This window comes from Mesoplodon mirus (genome assembly GCF_964341445.2).
Source record: "Mesoplodon mirus genome assembly, chromosome: 12".
NCBI lineage: Eukaryota > Metazoa > Chordata > Mammalia > Artiodactyla > Ziphiidae > Mesoplodon > Mesoplodon mirus.
The window spans coordinates 98619577-98637947 of NC_138988.1; the positions used below are offsets into that span (position 1 = coordinate 98619577).

Genomic DNA, 18371 nt, shown 5'->3' on the forward strand with positions numbered 1-18371 from the left:
TCTCATTTCAGCTACAGCAGTGCCCTCCTGACCGGTCTCCTGCCTTTACATTTCCCCCCAGATTGATCATTCACTAATAGTGATGAGGATGGTGACAGCTGACACGTGTTGGACAGCAGAGCCTATGCTAAGTGCTTTGCATTCATCTCATTCAATCCCTACAACAGCCCCTATGAGAATAGGTGCACTTATCAGGGTGATTTTACAAGATGAAGAAGTGCTCAGAGAGCACCACAGGGATGGGGGCTTCCTGGCAGGAAATATACTTTCAGGTTAAGAAGTGGAGTCATAAAAACCTGGGTACATTCAGGGGGACACCTTGGGTTCGCATTCTAATTTGGTCACTTACTAACTGTGAGAAGTTAGCCAGGTCAGGTGTGCATAGTAACATGCATCTAAGAGGGCTGTTATATGGACTGAATGGGAACATCTGTAAAACCACAGTGCCGCGCATGAAATACAGATGACGCCCCACAAAACGGAATTGAGACTTCGTAGTGCTTGTAATCAAAGTTACTCTCCAGTGCTTTAAATATTAACCTTCTGACTCTGAAACTTTATGATACATCACTAGGAAATCTCAGAAGTTATGCTACTTACAATCAGTCAGGATATATTCCTTCCTTTCTCAAAAAAGAAGTGGGGTCAGCTGGCCAGAGGATACACTTAGCGCCACTCGGTGCGGCAGCTTCAGGTAAGAACAAGTCCAGATACAGTTTTTGAGAATTCCGATCAGAAAGGAGCGTTTTAAAGTTTATAGTCACCCTTCCTGAGTGAAGACTTTTAAATTAGTCTCAGCTATTAACTAAAGTTCTGTTTTTGGCAAAATGTCCCATTTTTCTCCCAAAGATGTGGTTTGAGAGTCTAATAAGAGGAGCTACCTCTGATTCAGTGGTTTTTCTCGGTCAGACACACAGACTGTGCCACTGAATCCTCCCAATGACCTGATGAGGTAGATATTTTGTTTTGTTTTGTTTTGCGGTACACGGGCCTCTCACTGCTGTGGCCTCTCCCATTGCGGAGCACAGGCTCCAGACGCGCAGGCTCAGCGGCCATGACTCATGGGCCCAGCCGCTCCACGGCATGTGGGATCTTCCCGGACCGGCGCACGAACCCGTGTCCCCTCCATCGGCAGGCGGACTCTCAACCACTGCGCCACCAGGGAAGCCCTGAGGTAGATCTTTTACAGATGAGGAAACTGACATTGAGTAATTTACCTAGGGTCACACAGCCTATAAATAGTGGAGCTGGGAGAGAAACTGTCTAATTCCGAAGAGTGTGCTATGCTACACGAGGAGATGTGCGAGGATGCACTTTTCAGAGCTTCCCGCCGGGTGCCTGGCACGGAGCGGAAAGCGCACCAGGTGCTGAGACCCTGTTACGTATCAGTTAACGGGTCGTCCTTCTGCAGGTCCATCTTAGGGTTTAGAACTAAACTGCGGCAGAACTTTGACTGGCTTTTGCTCTGTAATATATTAGGTGGTGAAGTTTTATTCCCCACCCTCCGACGCTATGACTAATTAGGTCACCTGCTCTGCAGTGGCGTGGCATGTGACAGCCACATTCAGGGGGACGCTCTTGAAACGGAAGTGAGGATTCTGTACTTGAGTCGACCAGATCTGACTATGAATGTTCTCTAAGTTATTTCAGTCTAAAATAGATACCCATCTTAAAGCACCTAAAATAAACACTGAGGCAGATAATTACAAGTTTGATAAGATATCTAGTTACAGTTTAATTTAAAAGTTGACTTCAAGAGTCTTCTCCCAGTCTGTCCCAGCCAGGATCTTACATTATAGAACTGCTGATTAGAGTTATCAGTCTTTAAAGCTCATGCTCTTGGAGCTAAAATTGTAAAAAGCACTGGACTTCCGTAATTTTTTATTTCTTACCACGGTAGAACTGCTTAAGCAGTACTCAGTTACCTTATCTGCGAAAAGAACTGCTCCGTTCTCTCTCTGCTGAAACAAAATATATAAATATTTTATATACAGCAGTAATTTTTATGAAGCCTTAAATACTTTAGGGCAGCCTTATCATGAGTCATTAGCCATGGCTTGGTAGCAATTTTTAATATGAAGGCAGAAAATCATAACGTCTCAAATTATTTTGAGTACCTGCTCTTAGAAAGTGAAAGTGGGTATTTTTGAACATATTTTTATAAGGGATTGGAGGCCTTTATATATTAATTATTCTGTCAGATTAGCATGCATATTCCTGTTTTCATTTTCTTAAGTAAAATGCTTTCTCATAACTTTTCATCTCTTCATTTTACTCTGCTTATCAGATTTTCCTACAGATCGTGATAGGAGGAAAGGTAAAAAAAAAAAAGAAGTAAATATTAACCATTCTCACGTGGTCCGTGCAAATCCTTAGGAAAACACTGTTCTGTAAGAGATGTGTCTTCCAGCCCTCCCACTGGTGTGACAGTTTCCCACAAGAGAATAAAACCAGGTCATTACCGTATTTACTCGACTATTTCCCCTTCTCTCAGCCTCCCTCTCTGCTCTGCTTCCTCATCCTCAAGTCTGGAGAAGAAAAACCACATTAATTTCTTCCTCCCTCCCCATGTCATCTCTCAACCCAAACCCCCTCATACCTCCTTGTCCCCTGCTAGAGGAGTGACTTCTTTCAGACACAGCTGCCCTCTAGAAGCACGGGGCCCTGTTCTACATGCTTTACATGCATTAACTCACTGAACTCTCTCCCAATGGCTCTAAGACAGAAGGTACCATCATTATCTCCATTTTACAGTTTTCTATCTTGCTAAAAGTTATATAGCAGTGGCATGGATTACATTCTTAACTAGAGGCAGACACCTTTTCCTTCAGCAAACATTTCCTACAAGAAGTTAAATGCCCTTGATAGGACACATGAAGGTTTTAAAATAAATGCACAGCAAGTGTTAGAGGGCTGCCAGCTCCGTTCTGGGGAGTGGTGAGGTGTGGGCACAGCCAGCTGCTGAACAAAGCATTTCTTTGCCCCACACTAGACCTGGGCTCCTTTGTCAGCTACTGAGTTCTTCACCAAGGGTGCTGGAGTCCTAAAACTCTGTTATTTCTCAGAAAGGAATCCTAAATGTCAACACTACCGCCTTACTGGCAAAATAATTCCCTTTTCAAAGAAGGTTTTACAAATGTTGGCCTGGACACAGTTTCCTTCCAATGCATTTAGGACTTGACTTACACTATGTCATCATCTGGAAAAAAAGCTTCTCTGGATGTTACTCCCCAGATGCCTCACTTCTCACCCACTGTTAGCTTAAGAAGGGGTTTTCCCTTCCCCTTTCTCTCAGTCACGGGGACTTACTGTCTCCTCCCTCCTGCCCTCCCCTCCCATGTGCTCTCCTCTGCCCATGATACCATTTTGATGTGAGTGCACTAATTTACCAGACTGATGCTGGTCTGTATTCCAGTGGGTTATGACTAAAGGGCTATTCCTAGAAAATATGGTGCACTTAACTGGCCCTTCTAGACACTGTCCCTGTCTTTGTTAAGGAGCTTTTTATTGGCTTTGAGAACTTTAAACCCAGTAAGAGTGGGATGAAATGACCTGTCAAACCAAGGAAGAACTCTTGGCCTCCTTGTCCCAACTGAACCACAAAGCAGTTGTGACGGTCACCAGGGCAGTTCCTCACGTAAGGCTTTGTTCCCTTTAAGCTGAGGTTATAGCAACACATCAGGACCCACATGTTCCCATAAGTTCCTCCTATACTTCCAATTCTACAGTAAAAAGAGAAGAAAAAACTGGGAAAACCATGCAAATAAATATAGTATAGCTAGTGTTAGGTGTACAGAATGGTTAGAGAGTCATTTCAAAGTTGACTCCTACAGAGTATAATCCAAGAATGACAGCTACCACACAGTGTGAAAAGATATTTAAATCCCAAACAGAAAGACGGAACATCAGAGAGAACAGCTCTGATACCTAGCTCCCAGTTTGAAGTGAGGAAGGGGTGAAGGAGGGACTGAGGATATTAAAGTTTTCTCTGAAATGATTTACTGCTTTGTCATGTGACATGTTCAAGCAATCTGAGCTTACAAATTGTTCAGGTAACAAATGTCTAACATTAAAATTTTCACAAAATTTTAATCAGCCAATACATGTATGAATAAAACAAACCTTGTGATGAAAGGTTTGGGATCCTAAGAATGGCTCACTTTTCAAAGGGATTCTGTTATCATCCATTGATTTCCCAATAAAACATGAAGTTTCTTGACTCCAAAAACCACATTTTCATGTTTAAAGAGAAACCTGCTATGTGACCCCATCTGTGTGGCTCCATGAAGCCAGAGCTTTACAGGATTCACAATTCTGAATACATTTTCTGTAGTGATACTGTGTTCAGATATTATTTAGATGTAACCACAGTGGGATTTTAAACAGTCACTGACACTGTGGGTACTGCCCATTGAACTTAAACCAAGGAGTTGTTCTTGGTCATCCAAGCTGGTATCGCCTATCAAAATATGATGGGCACTTCAGTGAGCCCAAATAAGAAACAGTAGCAGTGTCAGAACTATAAACCAGAAATTATGGCTCTTAAGCTGCTGAAAACGCTAACTGGTGTCAGCATAATACTACAACAGAATTTTTGGCTTATATATATATATTTTTAAAAAACCTTAGAGACCACTGAATTAATCTTTTAAAGACAAATTCAGATTTTCGGACTTCCCTGGAGGCACAGTGGTTAAGAATCCGCCTGCCAACACAGGGGACACGACTTCGAGCCCTGGTCTGGGAAGATCCCACATGCTGCGGAGCAACTAAGCCCGTGCACCACAACTACTGAGCCTGCGCTCTAGAGCCCGTGAGCCACAACTACTGAGCCTGTGCTCTAGAGCCCACGAGCCACAGCTACTGAGCCCATGCGCCGCCACTACTGAAGCCCGCACGCCTAGAGCCCATGCTCCGCAACAAGAGAAGCCACCGCAGTGAGAAGCCCGGGCACTGCAACGAAGAGCAGCCCCCGCTCACCGGAACTAGAGAGAAAGCCCACACGCAGCAATGAAGACCCAACACAGCCCAAAATAATATTTTTAAAAAAAGATAAATTCAGATTTTCCCCCATAAAATGAGCTGCTTTATTTTGAATTTAATAATCATCTGAATAAAATTCTAATTTGATTCTTTCTTTCAGAATATCCCTGGAACACAAAAACTGGTCGGGGGCAGTTTTCAGGACCTACTTATAATCCTACAGCCAAGAATCTAAATATTGTGAACCGCGCGCAGCCAGTCTCCTCTGTGCACGGGAGGACAGACTGGGTGGCCAAGTACGGAGGCCACCGATAGGAGTCTGGTGTGAAGTCCCACAGCATCGCTCCAGAGTCTGTGCAAGTCCCCTGACCCCGGGAAATGTCTACAGATGTCTATTTCTACTGAGTTCTGGAAGAAATATGTAATAGTGGGTACTCTGAAGAGCAAAACTCATCTCCTGTTTTCTTTCCTTCCTAGAAATGAAATGCATTTTCTGAGCATAACTGCCCACGGTGCTGATATATGGGTAGGACTTTACAAAGCACTGAATAAACTATTTGCCAAAGTGTCAAGTATTTGATATGCAAATTAATAGATACTAAGTACAAGAAGAAGCTTTTTAAAAACATGCCTCCAGAAATACGTGTTCAGAGTGTTTTATATTTACCCAAACTCTTTAATATTTCATTGTTTAGCCTCAGAGGTTTGTTCTGTTTGGGGTTTTTATAGCAGTTACATAGATGTCTGTGGACTGTCAGCTACAGTTCTTATTTGGCCAAGGTTCTACTCTTCCATTTTGGCAATGATTATCATTTTTCTATTTTGGAATTATGGAAGCAGTGATAATTCTAATCTAAAGCAGGACATCTTTCTTAGAAATAAATTTCTTTAACACAGAGATGTCAAAATCACATCACCTGGTTTTAGTGGAGAAGGAGTCGATCGTTCGATTTTGATCACTACAACTGCTATGAATCCGTGGTGACCATCAAACCCAATGGCTTGATGACTTCCAAATTAACCAAGTCAACGTTCTGTCGTCTTCACATCAAGTGTGCTCATCAGACTTTCAAAATACATTGTTTCCGTATTCCCACGAGGCACAAAGATGAAGTATACCAGCTCGTTCCCCAAAGCAAACTCTTGCTGCTGCTGCAGACAGATCACTGACTCAGCTCTGACCTTCACACTTGCTCTGAAGAGCAAATGCATTCAGTTGCTTTCGCAGTGATTTCACTTACTACATATTTTCTTAGTTTTGTTTCTAAATTGGTAGTTAAAATAGACATTTTGAACTTAGGACTACTCTATTCAAGTCTGTCATTTTACGGACTAGATATTCTTTTTAAAGAATAATGTTATCAAACTGCTTATTTTTATGTATTTTATGACTTTGTAACAAATGCTAATGCAATTGGTATCATCTTGTGGACATTATACAAAGGCATAGTAAGAACGTGGTATTTTTGTACAGAAGATTCAGCTCACCTTCTTGAAAAATGTTAAAATCTAAAGAGTAATTTATGTTAGTGGTAATGGTTATATATATATTTGTACAGTTTTAATTAATGTCTCAAAGCAAAAATATTCTTTTGTGTTGCTGGGAAACTTTTAAACTCCAAATAGATATTAAAATTAATATGGTTAACTAGTGTGTTTTCCTTACATTGTTAAACTTTATACTTATAGTCTGAGGCCTTTTTTTGTTGTTAATTAGTCAACATTTTTTTTTTCTTAGCAGTTTTAAGTTTACGGAAAATTTGATTGGAAAGTACAGAGTTTCCACGTACCCCCTAATCTCCCCCCTCCTCAATTTTCCCTATTATAAATGTCTTGCATTAGTGTGGTACATTTGTCACAACTGATGAACCAATACTGATTCATCGTTATCAGTTAAAGGCTGTAGATTACATTAGGGTTCTCGCTCTGTGTTGTACATTCTGTGGGTTTTGACAACATGTATAATGCCATGTATCCACCAACACAGTATCATACAAAACAGTTTCACTGCCCTAAAGATCCTCTGTGCTCTACCCCGTCATCCCTCCCTCCCTCCCTGCAAACCTCTGGCAACCACTGATCTTTTTTTTTTTAATTATCTCCATAGTTTTTCCTTTTCCACAATGTCATATAGTTGGAATTACGAAGTATACAGCCTTTTCAGTTTGGCTTCTTTCACTTAGTAATGTGCATTTAAAATTCCTCCCTGTCTTTTCTTGGCTTGATAGCTCATTTCTGTTTATCACTGAAGAGTATTCCATTGTCTATATGTATCTTAGTTTATTTATCCATTCACCAACTGAAGGACATTTTGGTTGTTTCCAAGTACGGGCAATTATGAATAAAGCTGCTATAAACATTCATGTACATGTTTTTGTGTGGACATCGGTTTTCACTTCACTTAATTGCTGGATCATATGGTAGGAGTATGTTTTCTAAGAAAGCACCAAACTGCCTTCCAAAGTGACTGTGCCATTTTGCATTCCCACCAGCAATGAGTGAGAGTTCCTGTTGCTCCACATCCTCACCGGCATTTGGTGTTGTCAGTGTTTTGGATTTTGGCTGTTCTAGTGTGTAGTAGTATCTTGTTATTTTAATTTGCAATTACCTAATGACATAGGACGTGAAGCATCTATTCACATGCTTATCTGCCATCTGTATATCTCCCTGCTGTCTATTCCGATCTTTTGCCCATTTTAAAATTAGTTTGTTGGGCTTCCCTGGTGGCGCAGTGGTTGAGAGTCCGCCTGCCGATGCAGGGGACACGGGTTCGTGCCCCGGTCCGGGAAGATCCCACGTGCCGCGGAGTGGCTGGGCCCGTGAGCCATGGCCGCTGAGCCTGCGCATCCGGAGCCTGTGCTCCGCAACGGGAGAGGCCGCAGCAGTGAGAGGCCCGCGTACCAAAAAAAAATAAATAAATAAAAAAAATAAATAAAATTAGTTTGTTTTCTTATTGTTGAATTTAAACAGTTCCTTGTGTATTTTGAATAACAGACCTTTATCAGTTGTCTTCTGCAAATCTTACCTCCAGTCCATGACTTGTCTTTTCATTCTCTTAAGGTCTTCTGCAGAGCAAAAGTTTTTAATTTAAATGAAGTCCAGCTTACCAATTTTTTATTTCATGGATCATGCTTCTGGGGTTGTATCTAAAAAGCTATCACCAAACCCAAGGTCACCTATGATTTTCTCCTATATTCTAGGAGTATTACAGTTTTGCATTTTACATTTAGATCTATGATCCATTTTGAGTCAATTTTTCTGAAAGGTATATCATCTGTTACAGATTCTTTTTCATGTTGATGTCTATTGTCCAGCGTCGTTTGTTGAAAAGACTGTTTTCTCCACTGAACTGCCTTTGCTAATTTGTCAAAGATCAGTTGACTGTATTTGTGTGCATCTATTTCTGGGCTGTCTATTCTGTTCCACTGATCTCTGTGTGTATTCTCTCACCAATACCACACTGTCTTGATTACTATAGCTTTATAGAAGTCACCTAAGTCAGTCCCTCAACTTTGTTTCTCTCCTTCAATAGTGTTGGCTATTTTGGGTCTTTTACTGCTCCATATAAACTCTAGAATCAGTTTGCCAATATCCACAAAATAACTGGATTTTTGACTCAGATTGCAGTGAACAAGCAATACAGATCAAGGTGGGAAGAACTGACATCTTGACACTCTTGGGTCTTCCCACCCATGTACAAGGACTATCGCTCTATTTTTTTTTTTTTTACATCTTCTTGGACTTCTTTCATCAGTGTCTTGTCATTTTCCTCATATAGATCTTACACATATTTGTTGGATTTATACCTGTTTATTTTAGTGCTAATGCAATTTTTAATTTCAAATTTGAATTGTTCATTGCTTGTAACTAAGAAAGCAAATGACTTTTCTATATTAAAGTTGTATCCTAATTCCTGTTATAATCACTTATTAAATCCAGGAGTTTCTTTGTTGATTCTTTGAAATTTTCTACATGGACAATCATGTCATCTGCAAACAAAAACAGTTTTATTCTTCATTCCCAATCAGCATACTTTTTATTTCTTTTTCTTTCTTATTGAACTAGCCAGGACTTCCAGTACAATGCTGAATAGAAGTGGTAGGAGTGAACATCCTTGCCTTGTTCCTGATCTCAGCAGGAAAACATCTAGTTTCTCCCCATTAAGAAAGATGTTAGCTGTAGGGTTTTTGGTTTTTTTAATAGATTTTCTTTATCAAGTTGAAGACATTCTTCCCTATTTTGCTGAGAGTTTTTATTATGAATGGTGTTAGATTCTGTCAAATACTTTTTGTGCATCTACTGATAATCACTGATCATACAATTTTTTTTCTTTAGCTTGTTGACGTGATGGACTATATTAATTGATTTTCAAATGCTAAACCAGCTTTGTATACCTAGAATAAATCCCACTTGATCATATTATGTAATTCTCTGTATACACAGTTGGATTGGATTTGCTAATATCTTGTTGAGGATTTCTGCATCTATATTCATATGTTCATATATATATATATAGAGAGAGAGAGAGACAGAGAGAGAGAGAGAGAGAGAGAGAAAGAGAAAGACAAACTTTTCTCTAAATTTGAAAATTTTCAAAATCAAATGTTAAAACAACATAAATATGTGAAGCAAAGATTAACCACAAATACAAGAAGAAATTGACATAACCACAGAGTGGGAAGTTCTTCTTAGAAAACAGATCTAGAGGCCTTAAAATAAGTACATGAGTAACACAGTAAACAAAATTTACCCACTATACATACTATATAGAACTTTGATCAATAAGGCAAAATACTATACATGTAACATGCACAAAAAATTGATCTTATGTTAGGCCAAAAAGAAAATCTCAAATTCTCAAATGTTGAAATACGTAAGCCACAACTTCTTTCCACAGTTTAATAAAAGTAGAGTAAAAAAGTATGCCTCCAAAATCATCCACTTAAAAATTGAAAAACATTGTTCTAACCACTACAAAGTCAAATGGGAAAATCAAAAATGAAATAAACATAGAAATGGACAATGACAGACTTCTGTATTAAAACCTGTAAAACTCAGTCAAAATAGATCTCAAAGAAAAAAATTATACACTTGTTCCATTTATGAGAAAAACAAAAACACTGAAGACATGGTGAATTTGAGCATTTAGCTTAAGAAACTAGAAAAAGGAATAACAACTTTAAAAAGTGAAAAGGAATGAAAAGTATAAAATAATGTCCTAGTAGCAAGAAACATTATCCAGCACCAGGTCTTGGTTTCTAGTATCACTGTCCAATAAAAGAAACCAGGGCTACTTGGAGAAATGGCTGATTCTAGTATCGGAGCATGAAATATACAAGATGAGCCTGGAGCCTTACTGTGCCAGAAAGTAGGGAAGTTCTATAAAAACAAAAAACAAGGAAAAAAAAAAAAAGCCTACACTGATTGGCTATGTCAAAGGACCCACAGGCCAACTGAAAGAGCTCCCAATGGTCCAAACTGCAACAATTTGAGCAAGAAAATTAATGGAGAAGTATTGGATTATAACCCAAACCAGGAAATATATATACGTGATTCCGTAGTGAAGGAGTGGATGGTTGGATGGATAGACAGGGAAGAAGAGGCATCTTCCATGCAGAATTCTGAGTAATTTCTGTAGATACTCAGCCCTGAAGGAGGCAGAGCACAACTCCCCGTTTCTTAAGTGTGGGATATGCAGAGTGACTTCCTTTTAAAGAGTACAGTACGGGAAAGGGGGGAAAAGGAATAGCTTCACAATGGAGAAGCCTGAGGAACACGACCTCAGCCAGATGATCAAGGTCAACATCAACAGTAGTATCACGTTCATATATGTAACTTTAATATGATGTGATGAAAGTGACACTTCACCCCTGTGGTCTTCCTCCTAAAAACCGATAATCCCAGTTTAACCATGAGGAAAACACTAGACAAATTCCAATGGAAGTGCCTTCTAAAAAATACCTGATCAGTACTCCTCAATACTCAGTCACCAAAAACAAGAAAAGTCTAATAAAGAGTCACAGCCAAGAGGAGCCTAAGAAGACACGACAACTAAATGTAATATGGTATCCTGGATAAGATCCTGGAATAGAAAAAGGATATTAGTTAAAAAATAAGAGAAACTGTATGAAGTATGGACTTTAGTTAGTGATAATGTATCAGTATTGGTTCATTAGTTGTAACAAATGTATCATGTTAATGTAAGATGTTACTAATAGGGGAAACTGGGTGTAAGGTGTGTGGGAACTCTCTGTACTGTCTCTTAAAACTGTTCCACAAAATAAAGTCTATTTTTAAGAAATAGATTTTATCAGTCTATCCATTCAGCAAATATTTACTAAGTACCTACTATGTACTAAGTGTAGTATATATGGTATATGTGGTAGAAACGAAAAGGTCATTTTCTTCGACCTCACAGAACATACATTCCGGAGACAGACATTAAATAAACACACACAAAAAAACCCCTATATATTTGCAAACTATTATAAGCGCTATTAAGAAAAAAAAACAGGATGTTATAGAGACTAAAGAAGGGATATAAATGTAGTGAGAGATGACTGAATAATTTTAAGACTAGGAGTCTAATTATACTTGATATATGCCTCTGCCTGCTGGGTAAAGAATTAATTGTTGGGCCAAAGCATGAAAACAGGGAGTCCTGTTAGAAGATTAAAAGACAGTGAGGCTGGGACTTGGGTATTAGCAATAGTATGGAAGAGAACTGATGATGGCTGCTGATAGAAAGCTATTGGGTTTTGGTGCTGATCTTGTTTCTTGCAGTTTTATAGAACTTCCTCATTAGTTATAATAGGATTTAGTTGCTGGTCTTGGATTTTCTAGATAGACAATTATATTAGCTATTTAAAATCTCTGATTTCTTTCCTTTTCCACTATTACTTTATACCTCATTTATTTCTCTTATTTTATTACTTTGTCTAGTGTCTCTAGAACAATGTTGAATCATCAGTGATAGCAAATATCCTATTGTTTCTAACTTCAACATAAAGCCATAGCACTAGATAAAGGGTAGTTGACAAAAACCTAAGGCAAGCAATGTGCTTGAGTCGACTGAAGCATTTACATTAATATCAGAAAATCATTGCTCAGATTGATACCTAATTAGAAAATATATATGAAGAAGTTCCATGCATAATAATAACAAAACTATAAAATATCATGCAGTCATCTTAAGAGAAATGCAAAGAACTAAGTGAATAAAACTCTAAAATGTTTTAAGACATTAAAAAAAGAAAAACTGAATTAAATGAAGAGACATACAATGTCCTGGATTGAAGAGTAAATATTTTATATACAAACAGCTCATATAGCTCAAAATAAAAAAAAAAAACCAATCAAAAACTGGGCACAAGATCTAAATAGACATTTCTCCACAGACATGCAGATGGCCAACAGGCACATGAAAAGATGCTCATCATCGCTAATTATTACAGAAATGCAAATCAAAACTACAATGAGGTATCACCACACACCACTCAGAATGGCCATCATCTAAAAGTCTACAAATAATAAATGCTGGAGAGGGTGTGGAGAAAAGGGAACTCTCCTACACTGTTGGTGGGAATATACATTGGTGCAGCCACTATGGAGAACAGTATGGAGTTTCCTTAAAAAACTAAAAATAGAACTACCATATGATCCAATGCTCCCACTCCTGGACATATATCTGGAGAAAACTAATTCGAAAAGATACATGCATCCCAATGTTCACAGCAGCACTATTTATAATAGTCAAGACATGGAAGCAACCTAAGTGTCCATTGACAGATCAATGGATAAAGATATGGTATATATACACAATGGAATACTACTCAGCCATAAAAAAGAATGAAATAATACCATTTGCAGCAACAGGAATGGACCTAGAGACTATACCAAGTGAAGTGAGTCAAAGACAAATATCATACGATATTGCTTATATGTGGAATCTAAAAAAAATTATACAGATGAACTTATTTAGAAAGTAGAAACAGAGTCACAGACACAGAAAACAAACTTACAGTTACCAAAGGGGAAAGGGGGGTGGAGGGATAAATCAGGAGTTTGGGATTAAAATATAAACACTATTATACATAAAACAGATAACCAACAAGGACCTACTGTATAGCACAGGGAACTATATACTCAATATCTTGTAATAACCTGTAAAAATCTAAAAGAGAACAGATACATATATATACATGTATAACTGAATCACTCTGTTGTACACCTGAAACTAAAACAACATTGTAAATCAACATTTCAAAAAAACTTTTTAAAGAGTAAATGTTTTAAAGCTCCCAAATCTTCCTAAATTTATCTATAATTCAATGCAATCATAATCAAAATCCCTAGTAAAATTTAAAGCTGAAAGGCTAAGTCTAGATTTATCTGGAAAAGTATGTAAAGAAAAATCACAAACGTAACAATGACAGACTTGCCTTACCAAATATCAAAACATAGTACAATCTACAGTGATTATAGAGTCACAGACCAATTAGAAAGACAAAAAAGGGCAGTTAACAGAAAAAAATATACATCACTGGTCAATAAATACATGAAAAGATGCTTAATAAGTCATACTAAAGATATAAAACAATGGATTCGATCAGGGGTTGGAACCATGGTCAGTGAATCAAATCAAGTTCACTGTCTGTTTTTGTGCAGCTGGCAAGCTAAGAATGTTTTTTATAAAAAAAAATCAAAATAAACATGGTCGAAAAGAATATCAAAATAAGATTATTATTTTGTACTACATGAAAACGATATGAAAGTCAAATTTCAGGGTCCATAAATAGAGCTTTGTTGGAAGGTAGCCATGCTCACTTGTTTATGTACTGTTTATGGTGGCTTTTGCATTACAAGGCAAAACTGAGTACCTGGAGAGAGACAGTATGGCCCACAAAGCCTAAAATGTTTATTATCTGGCCATTTACAGAAAAAGCTTGCAGACCCCTAGCTTAATGTGTCAAAAATAAAAAGTCTGATAATACACAATGTTAAGCAAAGATAAGGAAACAAAATCTCTCAACCGCTCTTGGTGGGAGTGTAAATCTGTACAACTCTTTTGGCGGACAATTAAAATTTTAAATGCTCATCTGCTTTGACTCAGCTTTTACGGATGTAACCTAAAGATTCATTTGCACATGTGCACTGGGACTTAGTGATGTTCCTTGGTACAGCATTTTTTTAATAGCGAAAAGCTTTAAACAAGGTACCTTTCTGTCAGTAGGGGAATGGTAAACTAGACAGCCACATCATATAATTAAAAAGCCACTAAGAAGAATGAGGTAGGTCTCCATGTCCAGATAAAGAAAAGGTGTTAAGTGTGATACAGTGTAGCAAAGTGTAACTCAGTGTTAATTCTGTGCCCTCACTTGTCTTAACAGTAACCAAAAAAGGATACGGTTCTATGTTTTATACTCACAGAAAACTTCTGGGACAATAAATAAATAATGGCTACCTCTTAAGTTGAGAGACTAAGGGTCTGGGATCAGAAGGAAACAATTTTGCTGTATACCCTTCTGTCTTACATGCATTCTTTATCACAAGCATATTTTATCTCAATTTTAAATGACCTTGTGAACTAGGTATTTTTATAATTTGGAATAAGAAAGAACTTTGTAAAGCAATGAAGTAATAGATCTGACTATGGAAAGACATACAGAAACTATAAACAAAGTTAAAAGACACACAATAGGTTGGGAGAAAACGTAATATGTAATAAAGGACCTGTGCCCATTATACACAGAGAGCTTCCACAAATCTTTATGAAACAAAAGCCAACAAAAATGATGAAACAAAATACAACAAAAATGAGGGGGAAAATGGATTACATTCAAACCTTTAGCTGGGGATGTCAAGGTCACCTAGATTCGACCTTGCCTTTCAGTCTCATCTCCTGCTGCTGCCAACCTCACCTGCTCTATGCTATTCACACCAAACAACTTGTAGGTACCCAACTGCGCCAGGCAGTGTCATGCCTCAGAGGCACTGCACATACCTTCCCTCTACCTGCAACATTTGTCTGTCCTTGCTTATGAATTCCTCATCCTTCAAGGCTCAGCTCAACCACCATCTCCTCTGTGAAGCCCTCCCAGACTCCCTGAAGAGAACTGACCACTTTTTTGTGCCCCTGGGGTAATGTCTACCTACCTCTATTAGCCATGTATTTCTATATTGCCTTTGTTTGTCTAGATGTCAGTGTTTTCCACTAGACTCCATGATGGCAAGCCATGGTTTGTTTTTCTTTTCCTTCTAGGACCCAGCACAATCTTAGGACAGTAAGTACTTGGAAAACTTGGCCAGGGAGAGGAAGGGGTTCTTAGCAAGGACACTGTCAAGGCTGCTGGGCAATGAAGACACCCCACCCCACCCCCACCCCTTGGAACTGTAGGCAGCCTTAGAAGTCTCAGAGGTGACCACAGGAGCAGTCACAAAGGGGTCTACCTTGGACCTGAACTGATTCCCACCTCCAGTGAATCGTTGTCATTCAGAGTCTAAGGTTAGCGCCCCAACCCTAGAACTGAAGGTAGCCAAAATTGGTGTCCTTAGGAAACACTTCAGGACAAAAGAAAAACCAGGGCCTCGCATCATGATTTGAAATCCCTTCTGGAAGGATGGGAGCTTTGGACAGTCTATGGCCGCCTGATGCCTCCACCATCACCACACAAGTGCCTTAATCGTCAACAGCCAAGGGTTAGTTTGTGTGCACACGCATGTACATGTCACACGCACGAATGGAGAAGACAGAAAATATTGACGAGGACTGTTAAATACATTTAACCATAATATTTGAAGTAGCTATTTATCATGACGATCACTGAAGGGCTAGATCAGAACCCAAAATGTGTTTCTTCTGATGAACAGAATGACTATCTTTTAGAACAATCTTTTTCTGTGCCTCTGTGCTTACAATTCATATATGATTCCAACGTTTGGGAAACAACTAGTCATAACTGATGTTCACGTCTAGCCGACCCTCACAGAGAAGCAGGGCTCAGGGAAACAAGCATGGAGATGAAGCTCTGTGAACACAAACAATACACAGGCATCTCCTCTCTGCTCAGGAGAAACCCAGCCTACCTGTGGGTTTCCTGACCTTTGTAACACTAACTACAACCAGCTGTTTCTTTCCTCCCAAACACACTTCCATAAAAATCAACTTTTAAAATATAAAAAGGACAAAGAAAATGTTCTGCTTACTTGATTTTCTTTGTCCATTTTCCTTTAGACTGTACAGGATTAACGTTTGAGAAGATCACAATAATCTGATTCACCAGGGCATGAAATCATACCAGATACCAATGAACTGTTTGGAAAATGATTTGTCTGTATTATTTAAACTATGAATTTGGTATAACTATATGATAAAAGGCAATTACTATGCCAGGAACTGTGGAACAATTTTTTGTTTAATCAAAATAGCTGCAAGTATGTGACATCAACCCTTTCTTATCTATGAGTAGTTATTAATAACAGCAGCATGTGAGAAAAAGAACTGGGGTGTCAGTGGACCAAAAGCTTAATGAGTCACTGCTGTGATGGGGCTGTCCAAAAATCTTATTTTGATTCTGGCTGTACTAACGGAAATGTGTGGTCTAGAATCCAGTATCCTGGTCACACCCCATCTGTGTAGAGCTATGGGCATTATGCTTTAAGAAGGGGCCCTGTTCATTTTCAAAATATACAAACAGCTCATACAACTCAATAATAAAAAACAAACAACCCAATCGAAAAATGTGCAGAAAACCTAAATAGACATTTCTCCAAAGAAGACATACAGATGGCCAATAGGCACATGAAAAGGATGCTCAACATCGCTAATTATTAAAGAACTACAAATCGAAACTATAATGAGGTATCACCTCACACCACTCAGAATGGCCATGATTAAAAAGTCTACAAACAGGGGCCTCCCTGGTGGCGCAGTGGTTGAGAGTCCGCCTGCCGATGCAGGGGATACGGGTTCGTGCCCCGGTCTGGGAGGATCCCATATGCCGCCGAGCGGCTGGGCCCGTGAGCCATGGCCGCTGGGCCTGCGCGTCCGGAGCCTGTGCTCCGCAACGGGGGAGGCCACGGCAGTGAGAGGCCCGCATACCGCAAAAAGAAAAAAAAAAAAAAAAAAAAAAAGTCTACAAACAACAAATGCTGGAGAGGGTGTGGAGAAAAGGGAACTCTCCTCCACTGTTGTGGGAATGTAAATTGGTGCAGCCACTGTGAAAAACAGTACGGAGGTTCCTCAAAAAACTAAAAATAGAGTTGCCATAGGATCCTACAATCCCACCCCTGGGCATACATCTGGAGAAAACTGCAATTCAAAAAGATACATGCACCCCAATGTTCACTGCAGCACTCTTTACAATAGCCAAGACATAGAAACAATCTAAATGTCCATCAACAGATAAATGGATAAAGAACATGTAGTACATATATGCAATGGAATATTACTCAGCCATAAAAAAGAATGAAAGAATGCCATTTGCAGCAACATGGATGGACCTAGAGACTGTCATACTAAATGAAGTAAGTCAGAAAGAGAAAGACAAATATGATATCACTTCTATGTGGAATCTAAAATACGACACAAATGAACTTATCTATGAAATAGACTCACAGACACAGATAACAGACTTGTGGTTGCCAAGTGGGAGGGCAGGTGGGAGACGGATGGATTGGGAGTTTGGGATTAGCAGATGCATACTATTATATATAGAATGGATAAACAACAAGGTCCTACTGTAGAGCACAGGGAACTATATTCAGTATTCTGTGTAAACCATAATGGAAAAGAAAATGAAAAAGAATGTATACACATATGTATAACTGAATCACTTTGCTGTACAGTAGAAATTAACACACTGTAAATCAACTAGACTTCAATAAAATAAATTAAAAAAATAAAAAAAGGGCCCTGGCAGACACGTCAAACCATGGCATACACAACAAAGATGAGAAAACTAGGACTCCTTTCAAGGAGCTTAAGCCAGTCCACAAAATTGTATATGCCTGAATTACATATTCTAAATCCAATCAATACCAGTTAGGACTGAGCTAAGAAGCAAATCTCCCTTTTCTTTAAAGAGGAGGAAACTAAAGTAAGGGGTACCAGAATGAGTTAACTCAGTGCTGGTTAACAACAATTTCATTTTTTTCTTTTTTTTCTCTTTTTTGGGTTACACAGTCCTACTAATCTTAGAAATCCAAGGCTCAATGCAATGCATAATCAAATAATAAATAACTTTCCTTCTTTGGTCTTTAAATTATTCAAGATGGGTAATTCCTAAATAAAATGTTAACAAAAACACCTTCATGCTCTTTTATCTTCTTGCTATTCACATCTCATTCTATGTTCTAGACAGCTCTGGCAACAAAGACACCGAAGAAAA

At 38.7% G+C, this 18371-nt stretch overlaps 1 protein-coding gene across 4 annotated transcripts in view; it reads left to right on the top strand.

Annotated features, from left to right (window-relative positions):
* MAK (male germ cell associated kinase) overlaps positions 1 to 6161 on the top strand; it is a 42903-nt gene extending 36742 nt beyond the window's left edge. For 2 of the 4 annotated variants that reach the window (XM_082639673.1, XM_082639674.1), the window contains 2 exons: positions 575 to 694; positions 5144 to 6161. In XM_082639673.1, the coding sequence (XP_082495799.1) occupies positions 575 to 694; positions 5144 to 5298 (275 nt within the window). In that variant the 3' untranslated portion in view covers positions 5299 to 6161. The remainder of the gene's footprint in view (positions 1 to 574; positions 695 to 5143) is intronic. The other 2 variants (XM_082639675.1, XM_082639676.1) reach the window with 1 other exon arrangement.
* Positions 6162 to 18371: the final 12210 nt, after the last annotated feature.